At 43.4% G+C, this 23,539-nt stretch overlaps 2 protein-coding genes across 2 annotated transcripts; one reads left to right on the top strand and one right to left on the bottom strand.

Annotated features, from left to right (window-relative positions):
* Window positions 1-452: 452 nt before the first annotated feature.
* Window positions 453-20,564, top strand: top1 (DNA topoisomerase I). Its single transcript, XM_022238801.2, has 18 exons — window positions 453-590; window positions 1,028-1,058; window positions 2,531-3,380; window positions 5,390-5,450; window positions 5,551-5,654; window positions 5,998-6,100; window positions 7,178-7,326; window positions 8,033-8,148; window positions 8,655-8,776; window positions 10,257-10,379; window positions 12,271-12,458; window positions 13,059-13,203; window positions 13,796-13,939; window positions 14,659-14,844; window positions 15,320-15,503; window positions 16,140-16,362; window positions 16,788-16,937; window positions 17,683-20,564. The coding sequence occupies exons 1-18, from the start codon at window positions 549-551 to the stop codon at window positions 17,783-17,785; spliced, it is 3,024 nt and encodes a 1,007-aa protein (XP_022094493.2). The 5' UTR covers window positions 453-548; the 3' UTR covers window positions 17,786-20,564.
* Window positions 20,557-23,086, bottom strand: LOC110981314 (uncharacterized). Its single transcript, XM_022238800.2, has one exon. It carries the CDS (start codon window positions 22,403-22,405, stop codon window positions 21,554-21,556), a length of 852 nt encoding a protein of 283 aa, XP_022094492.2. The 5' UTR covers window positions 22,406-23,086; the 3' UTR covers window positions 20,557-21,553.
* Between the last annotated feature and the right edge of the window lie 453 nt (window positions 23,087-23,539).

Raw genomic sequence — 23,539 nt, 5'->3', positions numbered from 1 at the left:
CTAACAAAAACTTGCCCCCAACAGCCACACCACTGAAAGCTGGTGCCCTCCATAAGATGCTGATGCCCCCGCCTCTGCTTTTAAAATGAATTAATTTCACAAATCATCTGTTGCCATTAGAGAGCTCGAGGCACGAAATTGTTAGGCCACCTGTCTCGTAATCGTATATGCTATGGTACCCCCGGAACTAGCGAAAGATCAGTGATCATGCATGACAAATCTTTAATTGTTACCAAAATAGTTTGCTTAAGAGTTATAATCATCAAGTAACACACAAATATGCAGAAGCTTTAAAACCAAACTTTTACCCCGCCTTTCGATTTCCACGAAAGTACCATTTTATTGTTCATTAAAGTGTTCCGTCTGTTTCTGAGGTGTACGGGTACGCACATTGCATTGTATTTTCGTTTGCCGGAGACCGGTGTTGGATGGAACATCCGGGACCTCTACTACGCATGCGCAGTTGCATAAAATTGGCACTCTGACGATTTGAGCCATTTTCTCTCCGCCATATTTCGGACAAAGACTTCGAGAGATCTCCACCGAAAATGACTGATTTTTCTGGAGAAATTCGCATGTCGTCGCCCAAGGTAAGTCGAAGTGGTCTTGCTGACCAGTGTGATATGATTTGTAGGGACAGATATTTCTGTAGTTTGTTACAAATTTCGACCTTTGGGTTGAGAAGTTTTGTTGAAAGTGTGCCAGTCTCAATCCGCGCTATGGGTCTACGCTATTACATGCAGTGCAGCGGCAGCGCATTCACATCACGCTGCATGAATCCGGCGTGACCATAAAATTAAAAAGCCGGGGTGTCCGTCCGTGCACGTCCGCGACACACTGTCACTGGCACATAGGCGGCGTGAATGTTAGGAACTGTGCCTAGACTTATGCTAAGACCTATGTGCTTAAAAAACCTTGTGATCAAACCTGTCGTATTTTTTGGTATGTCAAATTGTTCTTGGATTAGCCTATGTTTTCGTATTGTAAAGTAATCACACCCTTAACCTCTGCTACTTGTTATTGACAGGCAAACGAGAAATCGCAGAATGCTGTGAAAGGTAAGTAAGGATATTGATGAAAAATCACCACTGTGTAATTGTTTTGTGTGGCAGGATATCACTAAATAATTTTGATTAGTCATCAATGTGGCATGTCATATTCTGGAATTCAAACTGTAGTCAGGTAGTGTGACACATCTGACATAGTGGAGGGGGAGTCCCAATCTATTGATTGTGTTGGTTGGGCTACATGGTGTGGTATGTGAGAAGAAATAATCAAGAATTTTTAGAATTCTTTGGGTATACCCCTCTTATTATTATTATTAGTTCAAAAGTGAAGTACTCAGAGTTCATAAATTGTTTATGTACAAAGTATAGATAGCCTTGAAAATTCACAAACTATTTCCTGTCAAAATGTGAAACATTTCCGAAATTCAGGTTTTGCTTTGTTTCACTTTTACTCAATTGCAGTGGCTAACAAATGAACAAGTGACTGAAAAGATATCAAGATACTTTTTTGCTAGCCATGATAGTGGTAAAATTAAATGGCCGTTTGAAAGAGGGAGTGATCACTTCAGCACTGTTTGCTGTAGTACCCTTCTATTCATTTATTCATCTCAAAATTGAATAGTGTGCCTTGCATGGCTGCTTCAGTCAGAGGCCTTTGGAGTACAGCACAAAGGAAGTCCATCCAAATAAAACTGATTTTGTGAAATTGATATGAAAGTAGCCACAACCAAAAAACAGGACTTCATTGTTGACTTGATCAGATTTTTAGCACATAAATTTAGCATCCATGTTGAGATGGGTTAGACAAATTAAACTTTGTTTTTGCATGTATTCTCATAACTGCTGGCCCCTATTTATAATTCACAGATCAATTTAATTTATAAGTTTTATTTTTTCAAATTTTATTTTAAGTTTTTTTTGTTTTGTTTTTTGGGTAGGTTGTTAACTTTGAATACTTGACTGTCCTTGACTCATTAATTTGTGTTGCTTCTTACGAAATTTTGTGCATGATTCAAAATTTTGTGGATGATGGGAACTGTGAGGATGTTGTGCACATTGTCCAGTTATTAATGTTTGAAAAGTTGTCGGCACCAATGTTATCAAGGACAGAATGAATTTGTTGTTTATGAAGGGCCATTTCCTGTTTTGCCACTGTTCTGCCTGGGATACCAGTTTGGAATTGAAGGAAGTTTTGTTTTCAGGAAATCCTAGAGATGAGTAGTCCTATCAAAACCAGACAAACGGGGGAACAATGAAAGCTCCATTCCACATTTACAGGAGGCCTTGCGTGAATTGAGACAGAGGTGTGAATTAGTCCCGGGCAGAGAAAGAAACATTAACATTCCACCAGCTTGAGGCCCAATAATTAAGTTTTTCCCCCAAAATACATGTTTTTTAGTTCAGAACATATTTGAATTCCGATGATTTTGATTTCCATCTGTTACCAAAAAATTCAGCCTTTTTTAAAACAGGTATGAATTAGCGACTTCATGATTCCTTTGATTTTCTGTCTTCCTCTGTAGATCTAAAACTACAAAATCATATCAAATCCAGTCCTCAGAAAATCAAACCTCCCTCCAGTGGCATGGCTAACAACCATCACTCTAATTCTGTGTCGGTTAAGAGCAGCAGTCAGCCACAGTCCATTGCTCGCCCAAAAGAGGGTTCGAATTCCCATTCGTCCTCTTCAAAGCCCCATTCAAACTCACACGGGAAGCCAGCCAGCAAGCCGTCAAGTGGTGGGTCTGGGTCACATTCCTCCTCCAAGCATTCCTCATCATCCAAACCGCCATCATCATCTAGTTCCTCAAAGGGTTCCGTCTCTTTAAGCACCAAGCCCAAGGAACGATCCCCCAGTGTCTCCAAGCTAAAGGTCAATTCAACGCCAGGCTCTGTGAAGCCTTCCTCCGACAAACACAAGTCTTCGTCTGTGCCGCAAAAGACAAGCTCCTCGTCTGGGACACCTTCACAAAAGAGCTCCTCCTTTGTCTCCAGTAACAAACCAAAAGAAGGCAGTGCCTCTGTGAAACCCAAAGATCCTTCACAACCTAAGGCTCTCGAGTCAAAACCTAAAGACTCATCCTCGAAACCCAAAGATGGCTCGAGCAAACCTTCCTCAAAGGCGCTGCCGTCAAAAAGTTCCAGCTCGTCACAAGTGTCAAAGGAAAAATCACATGGCAAACCCTCTTCAGAACGACCTAAACACCCCGAGGGGAAGAGTGGCTCAAGCGACAGTGAATCCAAGAAGGACAAGTTGCCTTTGAACCACGAAAGTCGCAAACACAAGGAAGGAGACAAGGTCAAAGTGAAATCGGAAAAGCATGAGAGAAAACACAGCATCAAAGTGGCAAAGGACAAATCTGAAGTTCTGAGGTGAGGACAGTTTGTTTGTTTTTTTAACCTTGTCTTCGATTTGCTCTCTTTACAGTACATGTATGTGTTGTCTAAAGCATAACTTCATGACCAATAATTACTACCTACCCCTCCTCTTTGGTACATGTAGGTGAAAATGATATAGAATTGGGGGATTTTCAGAGTACTTTTTCTTTTGAGTGATCTGACAGTGATAGAAATTAGGAAATGTCACGTGATGTGCTCTGTCAATTAACCCTCCTATGCTGAAGTCACTCATTGGGTCATTTGGTAAACACCTCAAAGAAGCACAGCTGTGTGGTGTGGTGCACTGCATTAACCCTCCTATGCTGAAGTCACTCTTTGGGTCACTTGGTAAACACCTCAAAGAAGCACAGCTGTGTTGTGTTGTGCACTGCACCAACTGTCCCTCACAGGAATATCAGATTGCACTTTTGTGCTGCCCAACAACTGTGCTTCACTGTTTCATATGCATAATTGTGCAGTAAACCAAATGCAGTGAAGAGGACTGCGCAAAAGACCCTGGGTCATTTTGTGCCGGCAATCTACCGTGTACACACTGAACCTATGCATGTTTGAGTCCCATATTGAAAATACATGCTCACCAGTGACTTTGGGCATTTGTGCACATTTGCGCTGTAAAACCATAGGAGGGTTAATAGTGAATAATTTACTTTTATCCAGACCAATGTCAAAAACAAATGGATATTTCACATTGAAAATACATTAGATTTATTTCAGTGATAGTTGATGTTTAGTCATGACTCTTAATATTGAAAATATTGGTGTTTCAGATCCATCAAATTTTCTTGAAGTAACCTGAATCCAATTTTTTTCCCTTCAAAATGCTGCAATTTTGAAGATTCCGTGTTAGCTGTGACTGAAATTTTGTTTCAAACACTCTATTAGGAAATATGTTACCCTCGTATTGTGTGCATCACCTGATCAGTGTCGGTTGAAAATAGCCGAACAAAGTTTACCTTGGGACATCTTCACGTCAAAAGCAAAAACCAAGACTTGCTTATTGTGCCAGAAATAGTAAATTTTTAAAATTTGCTTTCTACCGTTTTGCATTCCTTTTAATATTACGCACTGGGGTTTTCTCCGCACAGCTGATTTCTGTCTCGATGTAGGAATTTCCTGTCGTTTAGTTTCCTTTTCTGCCAAAGCACAAAAATAAAGGGCCTCACAGTTATCTTCTATGATGTCATTGAAACTGATCTTGTAAATCAAAGTCTAATGTGCGCTTTATCAGATAGTCACAATTTGTGTCCTGAAGAGCTATCAAATAACAAGTTTGAATGAACTTTGTTTCCTTCGACTGAAAAGTTAATATTTACTTTCTTGTTGGGAAAGGGCTCAACAAACTCAAGGTTAAACTTTCCAAAGACTGTTCAAAGAGTCGTGTCTATCAAAGAGTCATATCTTGCAATGTGCTTCTTCTGTTTTTGCATTCAGTTGGGGACCCTGAAGAACAATAGAGGACAATAAGGTCCCCGATTGACAGAGGGTCCCCGATTGACAACTGTGTACAAAACATGTGGGTGGTCTTCTAAAAAAGTTGAAGTACAAACAAAAGAGGAACAATAGGGGGTCCCCAGTTGCAGGCAAATACACACTTGGCTGTGTTTGGGGGGAATGTGCCTTAACAAAATGGGGCCGTCCCGTAATTTGAGCTCTACTCTCAATTGTTTTGCTTACTCTCCCTCCATTGATAATCCCTACCCCTGGGTAGCCCTTTCATGAAGTGTGTCGCCCTTTTCATGTAGTGTGTCAGGCATACTGGGACATGTAAATTGTTTTGGAAATTCATTACCATGGCTTGAAAATCCTGACAAAAGGCCAACCTGAGCCCTGGGACAATTTAGGAGGCAGCGTCCCTATAAATGCCTAAATGCTACAAGAATGCTGCTCAGAGAGCCAGAGTTAATTTTACCAGTGGGTGAAAGGCTCGTGTGGGAGGAGTCGCTGTTTCCTTATCTTGATTTCTCTGCCTCATCTCTGAACAGTCCGTCAAAAATCAAGAAGGAGCTTGTTGAAATTCAGCCCTGTGAAGTTGGTCCACCTGCGGTAAGTCATGTAAATAAAATGAGCAATTCCATTCTTAAAACTCCTGAGACTGTCTGGCTTTGGTAATGAAGACATCTTTTAATGTCAAATTGTCCACTAGGACAAACATTCGGCTGCGGCTAAGGTCAAGAAGGAATCCGACAAGTATCATTCTTCAAAGCGCCCTCTGGAGGATTCGGATGATGAGAAACCTCTCTCTGCCAGGTAAGATGCAAGAGTCTACCTTTGTGGGGAGTTTGTGGAAAGTCGGCTTAAGTGTAAAATGCGGCATGTACAAGTAAGCAATCAACTGACCTGTGATTGTTGATGTTCATATCAGTGGCAGCATACAATTCTTTCATTGCGGTTGGATTTTCACTAGGATATGTCACCATTCAAAGTTGAAACTTAGGTGAGAGACATACTGTGCATTGAGACAGCCGTAGTTGGTTCATATATTGAGAAAAGTGTGAGCCAGTCACAATGTCAACAAACGCCAGACCTCAGCAAAGCCACTGTCAGTTAGACTCTGCCCCTATTTCAGCCTTTTTCAACTTGCCCCCTCCAGGGTGGAAAAGGTGAAGAAACAGAAAACAGAAAGCCCCTCCATCAAGAAGATAGAAGTGCCTCAGAAGCGGAAACACGAAGCAAGCGAGGATGATGAACGCCTGGTACGTCGAGATCGGGGGAGAAAGATTCAAGAAAAGTTCCTGTTATCTGGCTATAGCTTTTTACACGATGAAGAGCATCTCAAAACTTTGTTCCTGTTGAGATGACATCTTTTGAAACGGTTTTAACTCCAGTAAAAACCATGTATACTCACACTTGCACAAGTAGACAATTACTGTGCCATTCCCACACCGACCTATGTACAGTGGCATCAAACGTGCAGTAGAAACAGGCAGAATTCTCAGTGGACCATTTAAGGAAAGCTTGACCCCTGACCTTCGATTGGGTCCTCTCTAGACACCATGCTGAATTCAACAGAATGTAACAGATTTGAAAAAAATGAGAACCCTGTCGAGTACCCAATGGAATGCTTCAAAATGCACCGATTGATATCGTGGCATTGTGCAGTACACTTAATATGGGCAATTCACAATAGTGCGCCATCAAGAGTTTGCAACGCATCGGCCAATCACAACGCGCGAATTCTGTCAACCCTTTCCAAACGCGCGCTGGGTCGACATATTTCGCGCATTGTGATTGGCCAACGCATTTCAAACTCTTGGTGGCGCTTTATTGAAACGCCCGTATTAATTCCAGCCTTGGCCTGTCAAGTCACAAAGTGTAGCGTGCTACCTGTGCTCAATGCTATATGCAATAATACACCTGGTGCTTTCTGTTGCATTGAGATGGGATGGGGTTGATTAGTCCTGTCAGTGTTGAACACACCTGTAGCACTGTCTACTTGGGACAACAAAATTTGCATACCGGGCCCCATTTGAAGCAGTAGCAGTTTGGTTCTGAATCCATTGGATTGCACCAAATGGGGCATTGATTTGTGGACATTTTGTGAGAGTATTAACTAGAATGGTTTCTTAACCCCAAATGTTGACTGGGTCGACCACATTGTTCGAACTCTTCAAGGAGAGGTCCTCTTGACACATGCACATTTTGATGGTACTTTCCTTTATTGGCACAGTCTTTGTCACATTGAATTGGAGTCTCAATTTTCTTCGACGAAAATGCTGCGAAAAAAAAAACAACTTATCTTTAATTTTTTAAATCTGCCTTAACCTGTCCAGTTTAAGAAATCCAAATCAGACGTCAAGAAATCAAAAGACAAGACAAAAGACAAGGGGAAAGACAAAGGAAAGGGTGACAAGAGAGACAAGGAGAAAGGAACAAAAAAGAAAACCAAGAAGGAGGAAGAGGCAGCAGAAGTCTGGAAATGGTAAAAACAAAAATGCACATTTCTTGAAAAACAATTTCTATGTTTGCAAAGAGTAAAGAATATAAAATACTAAAGTATTAATTACGAAAGAGAACATGAAAGCAGGGATTTCTTTTCATACACCAGGGAGTGTAAAATTGAAATTAAACAGGTCTTTAAATTGTTGTGGAGAGGGAACCGGGGTAGCTTGTTACAAGAACTTGGGCCGTTTTCCAGTACTCAACTTCAACTCCGTCTCAGGCTTCAGCTGTTTTTTTACTTCCTGAATTTGAAGCTGTAAGCACAGTAATTAGTTTAATCATGCCACAGAACATCAAATAAGATGCACCAGAGCCAAAAATTGCAGGAATCCAATAATATTTAAACACCTCAGGCCCACAATCGGGGATTGGTTTCAGGGACGAAGCCTGAGACGAAGTTGAGTATTGGAAAACGGCCTTGAAACCAGTGATTGGGAAGTGACAGAACTCAATCCCTTGCTGCTGGGTGTATATTTACTGCGTCCTTGGGGGTCGGCATTTCAGAAGTGCTGTCAGTTGTACCTATATTAGTTGGAGGGCAGTGTGTACACGATCAGCAGCCCCTTTCAAAGTGAATTGAAACACATCTGATTTGTTTGGTGCTCAGCAAACGGCACCATATACCGTTGGCAGCTGCCTGGCTGGAAAGCAGAGTGGTTTCAATTTCTTTGGGTTGTCCCATTCAGGTGGGAGGAGGAGCCACATCCAGAGGGTGTCAAGTGGATCTTCCTGGAACACAAAGGACCGGTCTTTGCCCCTCCCTACGAGCCCCTTCCCAACCATGTGCGGTTCTACTATGATGGTAAGCATTTCACACATTCAAAGCTAACCATTGGTCTACTTGCGTGGTCGCTGGCCATCGCCAAGTAAACTGGGGGAGTGTACCACCAAACACACTTGACAAGTCACAGTGAGGTACTTTCCAGCATAGCCAGTCACAGAGCAGAAACTCTTTAGAACAGATTGCTCAACCTGAGGCCTACATCCTGGTCAGAGTACAGTTTTCTGAACTCAATCCACAAGCAGTAACAAAGAGTACACTTCCTTGATAATACGGTGGTTTCTCATGTGTGATGGTCAACATGCACTGTTTGAAGGTTTGGGCAACTGCTGTTTCACTGTGACGTTTACAGTCATCGTGGCAAACTCACTTTCAATTTTAGATTCTTCTAAAAGATGGAATCAGATTTGTCTCAGCCCTTCCCAATTCCAGCCTTTAAACCCATTCCAAAACCTGCCTAAAGGATTGCCACGCATTGATTGACCAATTTGGCTGAGAGTAAGTCTTCATGTCCCATCTTGGACCAGGTAAGCCGATGAAGTTGAGTGAGAAGGCTGAAGAGGTGGCTGGATTCTACGCACGCATGTTGGATCACGAGTACACGACGCGCAGTGTCTTCAACAAGAACTTCTTCAATGACTGGAAAAAGGTGAGTGGTGACAGCTGTTTGAGGCTTCCAAAGGCACCGCTTATGAAAGACAAAACAGTGCATTTAACCCTAACCCTGCTGAACCCAACAAGGTTGTGAGGCTTCCAAAGGCACCGCTTATGAAAGACAAAACAACAGCGCATTTAACTCTAACCATGCTGAGCCCAACAAGGTTGTGAGGCTTCCAAAGGCACCGCTTATGAAAGACAAAACAACTGTGCATTTAACTCTAATCATGCTGAGCCCAACAAGGTTGTGAGGCTTCCAAAGGCACCGCTTATGAAAGACAAAACAACAGCGCATTTAACCCTAACCCTGCTGAACCCAACAAGGTTGTGAGGCTTCCAACGGCACCGCTTATGAAAGACAAAACAACAGTGCATTTAACCCTAACCATGCTGAACCCAACAAGGTTGTGAGGCTTCCAAAGGCACCGCTTATGAAAGACAAAACAACAGCGCATTTAACTCTAACCATGCTGAGCCCAACAAGGTTGTGAGGCTTCCAAAGGCACCGCTTATGAAAGACAAAACAACAGCGCATTTAACTCTAACCATGCTGAGCCCAACAAGGTTATGAGGCTTCCAAAGGCACCGCTTATGAAAGACAAAACAACTGTGCATTTAACTCTAACCATGCTGAGCCCAACAAGGTTGTGAGGCTTCCAAAGGCACCGCTTATGAAAGACAAAACAACAGCGCATTTAACCCTAACCCTGCTGAACCCAACAAGGTTGTGAGGCTTCCAACGGCACCGCTTATGAAAGACAAAACAACAGCGCATTTAACCCTAACCATGCTGAACCCAACAAGGTTGTGAGGCTTCCAAAGGCACCGCTTATGAAAGACAAAACAACAGCGCATTTAAGCAAAGAAGCAGACACCAAGAAATTTGGTTACCACATTATGAATTGTGGTGTTTGATTTTGAATTCTTCTGAATCAGGAGCGATCACAACATTTTGAGGGGATTGAGAAATTCAGAAAGTATCAATGGTATTGATTGGAGTTGAAAGGAATTTAGGTAGATTTTGCCATGGTCGTCTGTCTGTAGATGAATTTTATGGAACAGTGCATTTGTTTCATATTTTTCGTGCAAGACGAGTTTGGAAAAGTAAATTCTTAGCAAGGCTTCAGAAGAAAGGAAAAAAATCAGAAATTTCTTTTCCATGAATCTGAACATTTGCTCAAAATGATTTCCTGGGCTAAATTCAAGAAGTTTTTTAAAATTTGTACCTGGTGATAATGTAACTTCATAGGACCTTCAGCATTTTCACCCCTGTAATGACCATCGGGATACAAGACAGGTACAGCAAAAGAAAATTTCAGTTTGCTCCTAATTCAAACTAAAAGTTACAGAAAAGTGGTCTTTAGACTGACTTTGTGAGGGTTCAGTTACATTTAAAATAAAATGTAGTACGCTTTCCTTTGCGAACACAAAGATGACATCAGGGTTGGTTGGTGTGTTTGGTCGTCGTGTAGGAAATGACAGAAGAGGAGCGAAAGACCGTCCAGAGCCTGAGCAAGTGCAACTTCAAGGAGGTGCACCAGTACTTTCTACAGAAGGCTGAAGAGAGACGGAATATGACCAAGGAAGAGAAACAGGTATTAGGTCTTTGTGGTGATGTTAGTCAGGGGTTCTTATAAATCTGGTAAAATGCCAGAAAAGTCCTGGATTTGGCAGGTTAGTCTTGCTGTCAGCCTTTGATAGGGCAGTTGACTCGGGGGCTGGGCATTGATTTTAACCACTACCTGCCGGGCGACCTGTTCTCGGGTACATAGGCTTTATATGCAGAGCCGGGGAGCCCGGAACTGGGACAAAAGAGTTGGGCCTTATGATAAAAGACCGTGCTCAGCACAAAAGACTGAGCTGCTGGGCATTAACGACATTTTTTCGCTCTCAATAGTGGAGATAATCCAGCCTCGTTTTGAAACAGTGTACCATGCTTTGAGGCATTTAGAGCAAGCAGATTACCACCGGGGACAAAGCTCTCTATGACCACAGCGATGAGCCACACAGCACCACTGCACACTTATCTGGCCCCTATTGAAAAGAGGTCAGCAGCGCAATTTGCCGGTTCCAGGAACAAAAGAATCTTACGTAACACCGCTCTTTTTCCAAGGCTGCAGGCCGGGCTGAAATATTCAGGAGTCAATGAATTTTACCTGTCAGCTTTTGAGCAGTGCCCAAAGAGTCCTTCATTTTGGTATAAACGGCCATTAAATGAAATAATGAATTTTTGAAGAGTTTTGAAAACGGAAAATCCTGAAAATGACCCGGCATCTTGTCTTGCTCAAGAAAAACCCACCCGGCAGCAAGTGGTTAACTAGCACTGCGACCAGCTTTGAACGGGCAGCCTCAATTACCAAAATGTTGGTTTCGAGTCCTTGAAGAGCTCTTGGAAAGTCTGAGCAGTTTGAGGTGGAATCTTATATCGCATTTTGTTTATTTTTCTCAAACAACAGATTACAATCCTTACACGCCCCCGATCACATTTGGATTTAGCAGGGTTTTTTTTCTTTCACGGAAGCGTGGTCATCCTTTTGAGGAATGATGCATTCTTTTATCTTTCCTGATGCAGAGAAGAATCTGCTGTGAAAGATCGAGAAAATCTGTATTCATACTGTCTGACCTCAAGAGGACCACACAAAGAGGGACTTTAACAAACTAATATCGCCTTTATTTTAGTCAATTTAAGTATACTCAAAAACTGCTAGTATTGAGTGTTGTGATATAATAGTCATGCAACTTTTCCTGGGATCACCTGATTTTCTCATTTTTCACTTCACACTCATGCCACTTAACTTGAAAAAACACCGTACAGCGTCTTGTAAAGGTTGGAATTTCCTCGTTTTGGGTCAAAGTCGAATTTCAATGCCCGATAAAACACAATTGTCACAACTGCCATCAGTAGCATCCCACCAACGATGCAATGAGAAGGGTATCCTGGAATGTTTTAAAGAACCTCAAGGCTTCACACAAATTGTTATCCAAAATGAATAGAAAAGGAGAAAGCCGTAGGCACAAGTCAGATGGAATTGAAGCATTTGCCAACGGTATTGCTCCACTTTTCTCTTTCCTGGCACAGTTTTACTTTAGGTTGAAAATGCTGACTTTTTAAACTGGCAAAATACGCTAACCAGAGATCTTCTCAAAGTTGGAATTTACGAATGCTAATTTGAGGTCGTCACTTGTTCAAGATTTGTTCATTTTCTCACTGATGCCACAGAGAACAGTGGTTACAACACTCAGCCGTGGCCCATGATCACGTGGGCTTCATAAATTAGTTGTGAGCCTGTGTGCTTGGGGGCATGTATAGATGTCACAAACAGAATTCTAGACATCCCCAGTGCCACAACAAGGAATCCCTGTGTGCTTTTCTGTATTTCGGCGTGACGTGGTTAAGTCAAATTTTGGACACCCAAGTATCCAAAAGCTGACCCCAGCCCCAGGTCCAGTTCATCAACTATAGTGACTGTGGTCAATCTGTCCCAGGCAATAAAGCAGAAGAACGAGGAGCTCCTGCAGGAGTACGGATTCTGCTCCATCGACGGCCACCGGGAGAAGATGGGCAACTTTAAGATTGAACCGCCGGGCCTGTTCCGGGGTCGGGGCGACCACCCAAAGCAGGGGATGCTCAAGAAACGAGTGCACCCAGAGGACGTCATCATCAACTGCAGCAAGTGAGTGGGAGATGCTCGTGAACTCCCGTGTCCTCGTCTCTAACTGTTAGAAAATTAGTAGTGCTGATTTGTGGAGACCATCCATTTCGAGACTTGGTTTGGGACATGTCAGTGAGTCAACAAGCTACGAGGTATTGAAGGTGCAGAGTTGAGCTACAATGGAAATGGTTCTTTTGTTGCTGTGATCCCATATCGCGCATGTTAGATTGTGCTGTTCAGTGTTCTTAGAAAGAGATAATAAGGGGAAAGAGATTTTTTCAGTGTACTCTCCGTTTGGGAACTGTAAATGATGTGCAGCTGTAAATGGTATTGTCAACTGATGGCATGCAGTGCTGGTAGCTAGTTCTTATTTGGACATACCAAACTTGCTTGACAAGAACTTGGTTAGTTTGGATTCACAATGGAAACAACAACTGGAGAGTCCTTAGTTTTCTTTGATCATTAAATTTTACTGAGCAAGTTGTAAGAAAGTAGTGTGCGATTAAGGCGTACACTTTGTCTGTCCAGTTTATTGATCAGATGGTTAATTCATCCAAGCTTTCATGTGAACTCTGTTATCCTAATGTGTTGTATCTTTCTTTTTTTTTCTGTTGATAAAAGGGATTCCCAAATCCCTGTGCCGCCAGAGGGCCACCGATGGAAACAGGTGATCCATGACAACAGTGTGACATGGCTGTGCTCGTGGACCGAGAACATCCAGGGTGCCATCAAGTACGTCATGCTCAACCCCAGCTCCAGGCTAAAGGTAAGGAAGAGAGTCGAATTGGGGGTGAGCAGTTGTCAGTGTCGTTCAGATTGTGACCTGCTCCATCAAAATGAGGGAAAAAGGCAGTGACAGTTGTATAGTGACCCACCTTTATCTTTTTGCTGTTTCATTGGCGTATTTGCTGCAAAGCGTCCTAAGTCCACAGATATCCATCACCGAGCAGCAAGCTATATCACATTGTGTTGAGTTCACGGAGGAATGATGCATCCCTTTTTTTCTCGATGCAGAAATTATTCTGCCAAGAGAGATCTAAAAAAATCTGTATTCATACTGTCTGACCTCCAGTGCCCCAATAACTGATAGAGTGCTTGGTCACTTTTTGTGGCTCTACGTGACAAAATTCAGCTTCACCAAAACCTCAGCTTAACCAAGCTGAAGCAAGAGCTGCTCATACTACCCGTGTCAAGGAAAAAGTACAGTGCTTGGATGTTTAAAAATGTGGCTATTCTCCATGGGCAGAGATGTTGTCGTGCTGCAGGAAGTCTATTTGGGTGACTTTTGGGTATGTTGCTAACAGATTGTAGTGGAATTTTTTTCTTTGTGACCAATTTTTGGTTCGGTTTCTGTGCAGGGTGAAAAGGACTGGGCCAAGTACGAGATGGCTCGCAAGCTGAAGAAGTGCGTGGAGAAGATCAGGGCCAACTACCGGGAAGACTTCAAGAGCAAAGAGATGCGCATCAGACAACGTGCTGTGGCACTGTACTTCATCGACAAGGTACCGCCCGTTAAGCTATACATACGATTGAAATGCGGACACCGTTGTTTCTCGGGGGTTTGGGGACATTGGGGGGGGGGTTGAAATGATCTTTCCCGAGACAACAGAGGGATCAGTTGGACGAACTTTGTGGGTTCGCTGGGAAATAAGCCACCCAGGACTGCCATGGTTTGGACTGTCACTGATGCGTGTAGCAGCTGCAGAGGGCGCTGTGTTGCTTAGACTGGAGAACCTGGGTGCAATCTTGCAGAGCTGCCAGGCAGAAACTAGCCTCTAGAAGCTGAAATTGACTGGGAACCAGTTAAAGTAGATATGCAGCACTTGACATTTTTGTCGGTATCCTGATTCCGCCTAGTAAAAGTTTTCTGTGGCCTAGAGCATTTCTTTGCTTAGCAGTAATGGGAAATCCCCTGAACGTGTAATGTTTTTTTTGGGGGGGTAAAATTGAGTCCTCTGTGAAATTGAGTGCAATCTTTGCAGCTAATTTTGAACTGAATGTGCACAAATCTGTGGTAAACTTGCAATGAAGAATATGTGCATGATAGAATGTGCACAGAATAGTAGAAAAGACCCCGAGGAAGGGTCCTCCTCAAAAATGGAGTTCATGCGCTTCACCAGGTACGCATAATAACTGATTTGTAATCATTAGGATATTTTAGCAGTCCGCAATACTCCTGACCTCAAGCAATTTCACCGGTCGTATCTGTCTTACGGATCAGTTGGCGCTCAGGGCCGGTAACGAGAAGGAGGAAGGAGAGTCAGCGGACACTGTCGGCTGCTGCTCGCTACGCGTGGAACACCTCACCCTGCACGAGGAGAAAGACGGACAAGAGTTCGTGGTGGAGTTTGATTTCCTGGGTAAAGACTCCATCCGTTACCAGAACAGTGTGCCTGTGGAAAAGAGGGTAGGTTACAATGCGATCAGAGCCCCCCCCCACAAGGGATTGAATGCCTAAAAACAAGGCCCAAGCTCCTCCACTTTTACTAAGACTGACTTAGCTTCAAGTCTGTTCCTAGTAGAGGGTCATCTTGTGTCTGAAGAAAGGCTTGGTCTATATTTAAGACGTTTTTGCCTTTCTGACCTTAAATTATCCTGAGCAGTAACAACTATAAGTAGTGAGGAATGAATATTTTATAGAAACAGTTTTTGGTTGATATTCAGTTGGTATTCAAAAAGATGACAATTGTTGCCACCTTTGAGGCTTCGTTCAACAAAAACAAGGTTGCATTTTCAGATGTAAAACCTGGATGGAAAATCTTTCCTTTGGCAAGAAGCTCCAAAATAAATGGGCGATTTCCAGGGTATCGGCGATTTCCACATGCGGTGTCATCACCGATTTCGTTGCCCCTGAGTAACACCATAAATGCTGTGCTGGTCAGGTATTCCGGAATCTCAAGCTCTTCATGGAGAACAAGCAGGAGGGTGATGACCTGTTTGACCGCCTGACCACCTCCATCCTCAACAAGCACCTGCAGGAGTTGATGGAAGGGCTGACCGCCAAGGTCTTCAGGACCTACAACGCTTCCTCCACGCTGCAAAACCAGCTGGACGAGCTGACAATCGGTAACAATGCTAATCCCCCGTCGTCCCGGTCTGCAATGCTCCTCGTGCTTTGACATCTCACTGCTGAGCTTGGCGCTGTCCGCTGTTCGCTCCCTCCCTTTCTGTTCATATGTTGAATTTGCATCTTTCTAGTTGAATCGGTACTGTGTTCTGTCAGAACACGCCTGGGATGAAGCGACAGTGAAAATGTGATCTCTTTTGGCGTGTTTTGCAAAAAGCCAACAACAATTTGGGCAACAAGTGTAGATATTGCTGCATTTAAAGCTTAAGTTTACAAGACGTGAAGGAATTGCATGAAAAAAGGCTGGATATCAATAAGGCTTGACTGACATGGCTCGTATTCGTTGTTGCTCTTTTTTTTTTTCTTTTTATGTTTCTTCATAATATCATTAACCCTAACAGTCCCAAATCCTCTAATTTTTAATACGATTTTACATACACCCTAGGGGGTTAGGATTAAGTGTTCCTTTAACAAACAAAACAGCTGAAAATTGTGTTCCCAGTTCAAGAAAAATTAGTATTTTCCGTGAGTTTTCTTAACTGCACGCACAGTAGGTATGTAACGTAAAGGTGTGTTTTGCCATAGTTTTGGGGGGGTGTTTTAATTTTTGTTTACATTTTTTTCTCGCTGCACAGCGGAAGAGCTGGTCCCAGCCAAGATCCTGGCCTACAATCGCGCCAACCGGGCCGTGGCTATCCTGTGCAACCATCAGCGGGCTGCCCCCAAGACCTTCGACAAGCAGATGGAGAATCTGCAGGCCAAGATCAAGGCCAAGCACGAGGCCATCAAGAAGGCCCGCAAGGAGTTCAAGGCCATGAAGAACGAGTACAAGTCCAGCCGCAACGAGAAACTCAAGACGTGAGTGAGAGACTTGCCGTTGAGAAGTCGTTGCCAACAGTGCATCTGGCCCTCGGCAAAAGGGCCTTAATTAAGCCATCTGTGGCACTGTGAATTGGGCAGAGAAATTGCTTGAATGCCCTTCTGCATGGTACACAACAGCTAGTTAATGATTACCTGACCATAGCATCATTTGCAAAGCCACATTGGTGGAAATAGTAAATATTTTCAAAATAGTAAATATATATCCAAATTTGTTTTTCACGGCTGAGGCTTTTCATTTTTGTAGGGTGTGGTCTTCAGTGAATGTGCACAGATGCTAATTTTGCTAATTAATTTTGAAGTTGGTCCCACAGTGGTTTACCATTCTTGCTTGGACATGCCCCTGCCAAAGAGAACTTGTGTTGATCAGTGAGTGAAACTCTCGCTCTGTTTTTCTCGGCCAGTGCCCTGGAGCGCAAGAAGACCCAAGTGGAGCGTCTGGAGGAACAGTTGACCAAGCTGGAGGTGAGTGCCACCGACAAGGAGGAGAACAAGGAGATTGCTCTGGGCACCTCCAAGCTCAACTACCTGGACCCTCGCATCTCAGTAGCATGGTGAGTCGCTTACGCCAAGTCTAGCCTCTTCTGTCACTCTTCGGTCCCTGTTCCTTGTGACCTTGTGGATCAGTGAATGGATTTGTTGAATGTGCTTGTGTCCCGACTCTCGATGGACTCAACCTAAGCCCGTGTGGTACGCCCATCCCCAAAAATCTACCATCCCCCCCACCAAAAAATCTTCAGTTTACAAATAGCCTTTCCTCGTTGCGCATTTATTGTAGAAACCTAACCACTTCCGCTTGCCGACATACTCATATGCACAAACCTCACTGAAAATTGTCCTCTAAGCCACACCCATGGTGCCGGCTGCCTGTCCCCCATTAACCCTCCTATGCGGAAGTCACTCTTTGGGTCACTTGGTAAACACCTCAAAGAAGCACAGCTGTGTTGTGTGGTGCACTGCACTAACTGTCCCTCACAGGAATATCAGATTGCAGTTTTGTGCTGCCCAACAACTGTGCTTCACTGTTTCATGTGCATCATTGTGCAGTAAACCAAATGCAGTGAAGAGGACTGCACAAAAGACCCTGGGTCATTTTGTGCTGGCAATCTACTGTGTACACACTGAACCTATGCATGTTTGAGTTCCATATAGAAACTACATGCTCACCAGTGACTGTGGGCATATGTGCACATTTGTGCTGTAAAACCCAAGGAGGGTTAAACCCTGTATAACAAAGACCAGCCCAGTTACAGCAGTGTGCCCCATCATTATCAGTTTTGTCGATTTTCTTTTCTCCAGGACAAAGAAGTGGAATGTACCCATTGAAAAGATCTACAATCGCACACAGCGTGACAAGTTCCGATGGGCCATCGACATGGCCGGTCCCGATTTTGTATTTTAACGAGAGGCAAGATTTCTATATTTTCTGCAGAGACGTACCACACATTCAGACATAGATGGCCATTGTTATTTGTACAAACACATTGTAGAGAGTTTTGATGTATACGCATTGACTACTTTAAGAGCGTTTTAAAACCACCTAGCCACCGATAATGAATCAAATTCTGCTTTTTTCGGCTTTGTAGAGGTTTTTATGAATGTACTTGGGAAAAAAGACACAAAGGCCAGGGACAAAGATGGCTGCCACCTTTGTGTAATCGTTTCCCTCTGTGGTGAATGACAACTTAAGTTGAATGAAATTCACAGGTAGGATTTTTAGCATTATTGCGAGGTGGCCCTCTGGTCTTATTTAAATAATGTATGTATTTCCTTTGGGGGCCACTTTGTGAAATGTACATTGACGAATTCACGCTAAACTTGGAAAGTTTACTCCTGCACGTGTGTTTAATCTGTAGACTTGTTTTTTTTTAATTGGGGCAGTTGAGAGTACAGCTTTTTCTAGGTCATGTGCATCAAATTTTGAATTTCCTGCACGTGAAGTCGTCGCCTTCTGGTTCCCCCCCCCTCAGCTGCCCATTTTAAATGAATGTCGAAATTGCCAAGTCAGTTAGTTTTTATTTTCGCTTTATTGCTTCTTCCCAAAAGTGAAAGGGAAGTTAGGTTTGTTGTGCACTCTTTCCATCCAAGACTTAGCTTTGTGGGCCGGATTTTTCTAACCATGCCAAAAAGCTTTCTTGCGGATGGGAGAAGTTAAGGCGTCAAATCAGAATTGTCTGTCAAATTGATTGACCCTTCAAATGAATGTCATATTGACCTCCTGACGTTGATGTCATCATGCTAGCTGGTTATTATATTTTTATTGTGTGCCTGGTGTTGTCAATCAAACTTTTTCTAATGTCTCTGTTGTGGTACGAAGAAACTAGGAGAGGGGAAATTTGAACACAAAGGGCCCGGCGTTGTCCCTGCACCATTCAGAATCATGTGTAAACCCTGTCAGTCTGTACAAGAGGTGCGGGTGCTTTCTTCCTGGTACGTACGGTCGCTGTGTGTTTCCTGCCGCAGACACATCTGTTGTCCAAAAAATCCTATTATTTCAGTTTCAGCTGTTTTGTAGTGAGTCCACGCGAGGCAGGGAGCATGCAGTTTGTGCTTGAAATGTTCTACGAGTCCACCCTCTTTTTGGCCTTTAAGAAACAAGAAAAAGGGGAAAGAGGACAGGGTTTTTTTTTTCATTGTTTATGTCGGGCTGCACTTGCTGAAGCTGTACGAGAAAGTATAGTGCTGTCTTAGGTAATGTCGTAGTTAAGTGTATTTAATACGCCAACACACAGTATTACATACAAGGTTTTATCTAAAAGGTGTACTGCATGTTAATGTGGTCCACATCTGTGTCTACCTGCCTATGTGAAGTAAGCCAACACCTTTTAGCTTTGTTAAACAATTCAGGAAGCTGTTACTTCCATTTTTGCAAGTACTTCTGAGCCAACTCATATTAGATGTTACCAACACCTGTAGCAGGGATTCTGGATATCTTATTGGCTTGGCCAGTGGGAGTTGGGACCACCCAGCACTCTGATTGGCTAAACAGATTTTAAATTTTTTTAGTAGTTGCTTTTCAGGACAGTTTTGTGTTTTCCTTGTGACATTGAGGAGCGTACTAGACTTGGGCATGCTAGCTATGCATAGTTTCCTTTATGAGGCCACATCTGAATTGGATATATTTCATGAAATGGTCATTTGAATCATCCTTCCCTGAAACAGTTTTATTTATTTAACTTTCTGTGTGTGACCAGTTTGCCAGCATTACATGTACAGGCATAAACAAATAGTTTCACTCGGACAATAAAGGTAACATGACTTTTATCCATAAATGAAACTACCCATTGGTGCACAAAGATTGTAATCTGTCACTTTGCCCAAATGCCATCACCTTCCTTTCCACATGCATTAAGGTTTTAGAAACTTCTACGGGGATCGCCTCACTTTTGATGCGAGATAGCTGAGACATGATTAAGGCCAGTGGCCCCTGGCTACAGCACTTCAGCACAGTGTGTCTATGGCAGAATCCGAGCCATAGCCACACACAGGGTTCGTGACTCTGATGTGGCATACACTAATTTGCCAACCTTGGGTACAAAGACTTTTTTTGGGTGACATACCAGCTATGTCAGTTCGCCGTCACTGGAGTCATGCAGATGTGTGCTAAACACGATGGCATACTCTGGTTTGATGTGCATGCTGTGAGGTACGCCATCTTAAGGCAAATGGGCCCGTTGCGTATCACTTCCCTAAACCGTTCAACTCTTTCCATTCCAATTTTTCAAGTGCGAATGTCTGATGCCGTGCTTGGTAAAACTCCAACGCCTGACAAGGTGAAATCTAAGTTGCCAGTGCAGATGTGGGCTTACATGAAGGTCTGTACACAGCAGTTGTGCAAGAATTGGGCTTCTGTACTGTATTTATTGAAAAACATAAAACTTGTCCGTGACATCCCTGCCTGCGGTTGCTGTAGTTGTCAGTACTTCAGTTAAGACCCTACAAGTTACCAATCAAGAGGAACATTATCTCATCAGCCTCGAAGTGCAATTGTTGTTCTGTGTGCCAGTCGTTAAAACTCCAAATGACTCGTAAATAAAATGTGTTGACTGTCTCTGGATTTAATTTGTCCTTGTAGCAACCAATTGGATGAGAGTAGATTAAACTGTTTTATTGCTTTTCCCTACAACTTAATGTAAACATTGGATGAGAATTTGAATAATAAACTGGCTTATTTACCCTCATACTGATGTACCTAGATTTGTTCTTTGGGGTCAGTCATGACTTCATTTCGTACCCCTGAAAAGGGGCTTGGAGCCCTCTCTATCCAGCGCTGTACAATCTACAGTTGTGTACCGGTAACTTTTTCTAACTTTACCCTGTTTTGCTGTCCATTGAGACATAGGTGTTACTGTTCTTTCCATGATGGGACAGTTGCAAACCACACATTTGCTTAAAAGCCACATGCATGGACCGAGGCTGAGACATGTTTCTACAGCTTGAAATAACCACGCGCCTATTGAAGCCAATGACTAGCGGCTGTGACTTCTTCATATTTGATGCGTGTTGCTTCATTCGCAGTCTCTCAGGGGTGAGATTGCTCAGCTTTTTAGCTGATTTCAGCTTTTTCTGTTTTGGATTTCAGTTTTTCCGCACTGGTTGTGTAAAAAAGTACAGGAGATTTTCACAGTTCAGCTTCTTTGTGCCTTTTTTCAGCTGTTTTCAGCTATTTTATCATTGGTCAATCTCGCCCCTGGTCACTTTAATTGGACACGACCTTTGGCTTCTGTCGGTGCGGCTACATAATCATGGTTATTGGTCCAAACATCCTTGCGCAGTTCTCAATAGATCAGACTACTTGTATGATCCTCATACGTCCTAAATAAATAAATATGTTTCCAATTTTTTTTTCCATTTTTTACACGAAATATTCCACGGAGGAATTTCCCTGGGCAATTACAACGTCTGAAAAAGTACTGTAGGGTTGCAAAGACCCATTCTAGTTTACGACTGCGTTGGCGAGTTTAAAGAAATGCCCAACTTACTGATGTAAAATTATACAGATGTCCAATATAATTTTTTTGCTAAAAGTCTTGTATCCCTTGTACACTGAACATTACATAAACAGTAACGGGGATGGCGAGTGCCTAGTCAAACGTCATTATGTGAATACTTCACATGATGGCCTGCCGCATCAGACGCAGACCGACATCTTTACTCCGACCAACCAGTGTCATTCTTGGAATTTCACTTTCCTCTGCACCGGGTGTTTTGCTTTGATCTCAACAATACGCGGTACCTTGACACTCAGCTTCCCACTTTTGGCCAGAAACACCGAGACATCTTCTACCAGGACGTCCTCAGGCAGCGTGTATCGGCGGCTGAACTCCCGGGTGATTTTGGTCTCTTCCCCGGGGCTCTCCTCTGCGTGTTTGCCCCTGATGACGATGTGGTCGCCGACTATCTTGACGGCCAGCTCCTCCGGCGCGTACCCGGTCACATCCAAGTCCACCTTGAATTGCGTGGGGCTCACCTGCACCTCAGCGATGGCCCTTTCTTGTTGGATGTGCTTGGGAATCATGAGGGGCGGGGATCCAACAAACGAATCCTTGCTCTGAAATATCGGTTGCAGTTGTCCGTCACTTGATCGTCGTAATTCGGTATTAAATTTAGGGCGTGACGGGAGGTGATGGGGTATCATATTTGGGGGAGGTCCAGTGAACGTTGGACCATCTTTACCCAGAAAAATCGGCTGCAGCTGACCGTCACTAGACCGCCGTATCTCGCTGACCGTCGGTTTCAAGTTGCCGCTTTTGGTCTTGACACGCGGGGACTGAGGAGCGACCATCTTTGGCGACGGCGGGGGCCTAGCCGAAGCACCCTTGTTGGTAAACATTGGTGGTAGCTGGCCATCGCTGGACCTGCGTTGCTCATGCAGATGAAATCGTGGGCCGGGCACTGAGTGGAGACGACTCGAATGCGCGGCAGTGGTTTGAAAGTTCTCCGCCAGCTTTTGCTCACAGTGACGCCGAACTTGCTCCTTGAACGCGTCAGTGTGCGACGGACTTCCCACACGTGAAGACATGATTTGCAGACTTCTACAGCAACTGACAGCTTTTTATCACTTGTACCTGAAATGGCAGTCTGTATGAATTCAAATGGGGCACATAAGGCCTGCAAACTGCTTAACTCATGTGCTTCTCTGGGTCATAATACGCAATGGAACGAGACCAAACAGAGTTTCCTTTAAATACAGTTCGAGGGTATACTCTCGAGGATTCTTTGCGAGTGGCAATGCTTAAATTAACGCTACGTGTCTTGCTAGCAAGAAAAATACCAGAAAGATCCCACGCACAGGAGTGTACGTGACTTACGTCATCTTTGGGTGCCTTGAAACGCGACATTGACACAACCATTGACCTACAAGCGGTCTCATGTTTGTGTGATGAGAGCGCCCGTTGTGAGTTTCGAACAGCGGGATGAATCGTTCTCGCCCCGTTGGACCTTTTGTTGCGAGGTTATGTTTTGTCTGACAGACAAAAGATAGCCTTGGACTTTTTCTGGAGAAAAAAAAACCGGTTTCAGTATTGTGTGATTACTGCTTGATTGTATCTTTGGCTTTCAAGTTTGCCTTGGTTTCTGATGAACTTATTGTTTAACAACGGTTCTTTGAACAAACCACTTGAACTTTGAAATGGAAAGTTTGAAGTATCGCCAAGAGCGCGGTTCTAGATGTTTCGTTTTCTACTTAAAAAAAAAGAAAGTCAACTTTGCTGTGATCTTGTTGTTCAAAAGGGGTAAAAAAAATAGACAGGCCTACTTGTTTTCAATCATTGCAATATCAAAAGCGTCTGTGTGGTTGTAGTATAATTCCTAGGCCGGACGCAGGCTGAAATGAGCGCTACGCGCTGACCTGTGCTAGTGTCGAAGCCTTCCAGAAGTTTTTAACGGGGGGGGGCCGACTGGAGGAAGGTTTTCTTACCGTCTCGTTTGCATATCACACACTTAGGGCATTTTCCTCATTATTCGTTCCCAAGAGAAATCCCATTAAACTCTAACCATGCCAAATCCAACAAGTTATGTAGTCACAGTTGTAGATGAACGGTTTATGCCTACCTCGACCGAAAGAGTCTAGCTACAGTTTTCAAGACGCAATTCCAACAATAATAATATGACCATGCATGTCGTTGGCGGGAAATAGTCTGTCATTTAGTTAGTA

This window comes from Acanthaster planci, linkage group LG06, assembly GCF_054643075.1.
Source record: "Acanthaster planci isolate LZ-2023a linkage group LG06, COTS_SCS, whole genome shotgun sequence".
In the NCBI taxonomy this organism is placed as follows: domain Eukaryota; kingdom Metazoa; phylum Echinodermata; class Asteroidea; order Valvatida; family Acanthasteridae; genus Acanthaster; species Acanthaster planci.
The sequence above is the reverse complement of the archived record's forward strand: the minus strand, read 5'-3'. Positions and strand labels throughout refer to the sequence as shown.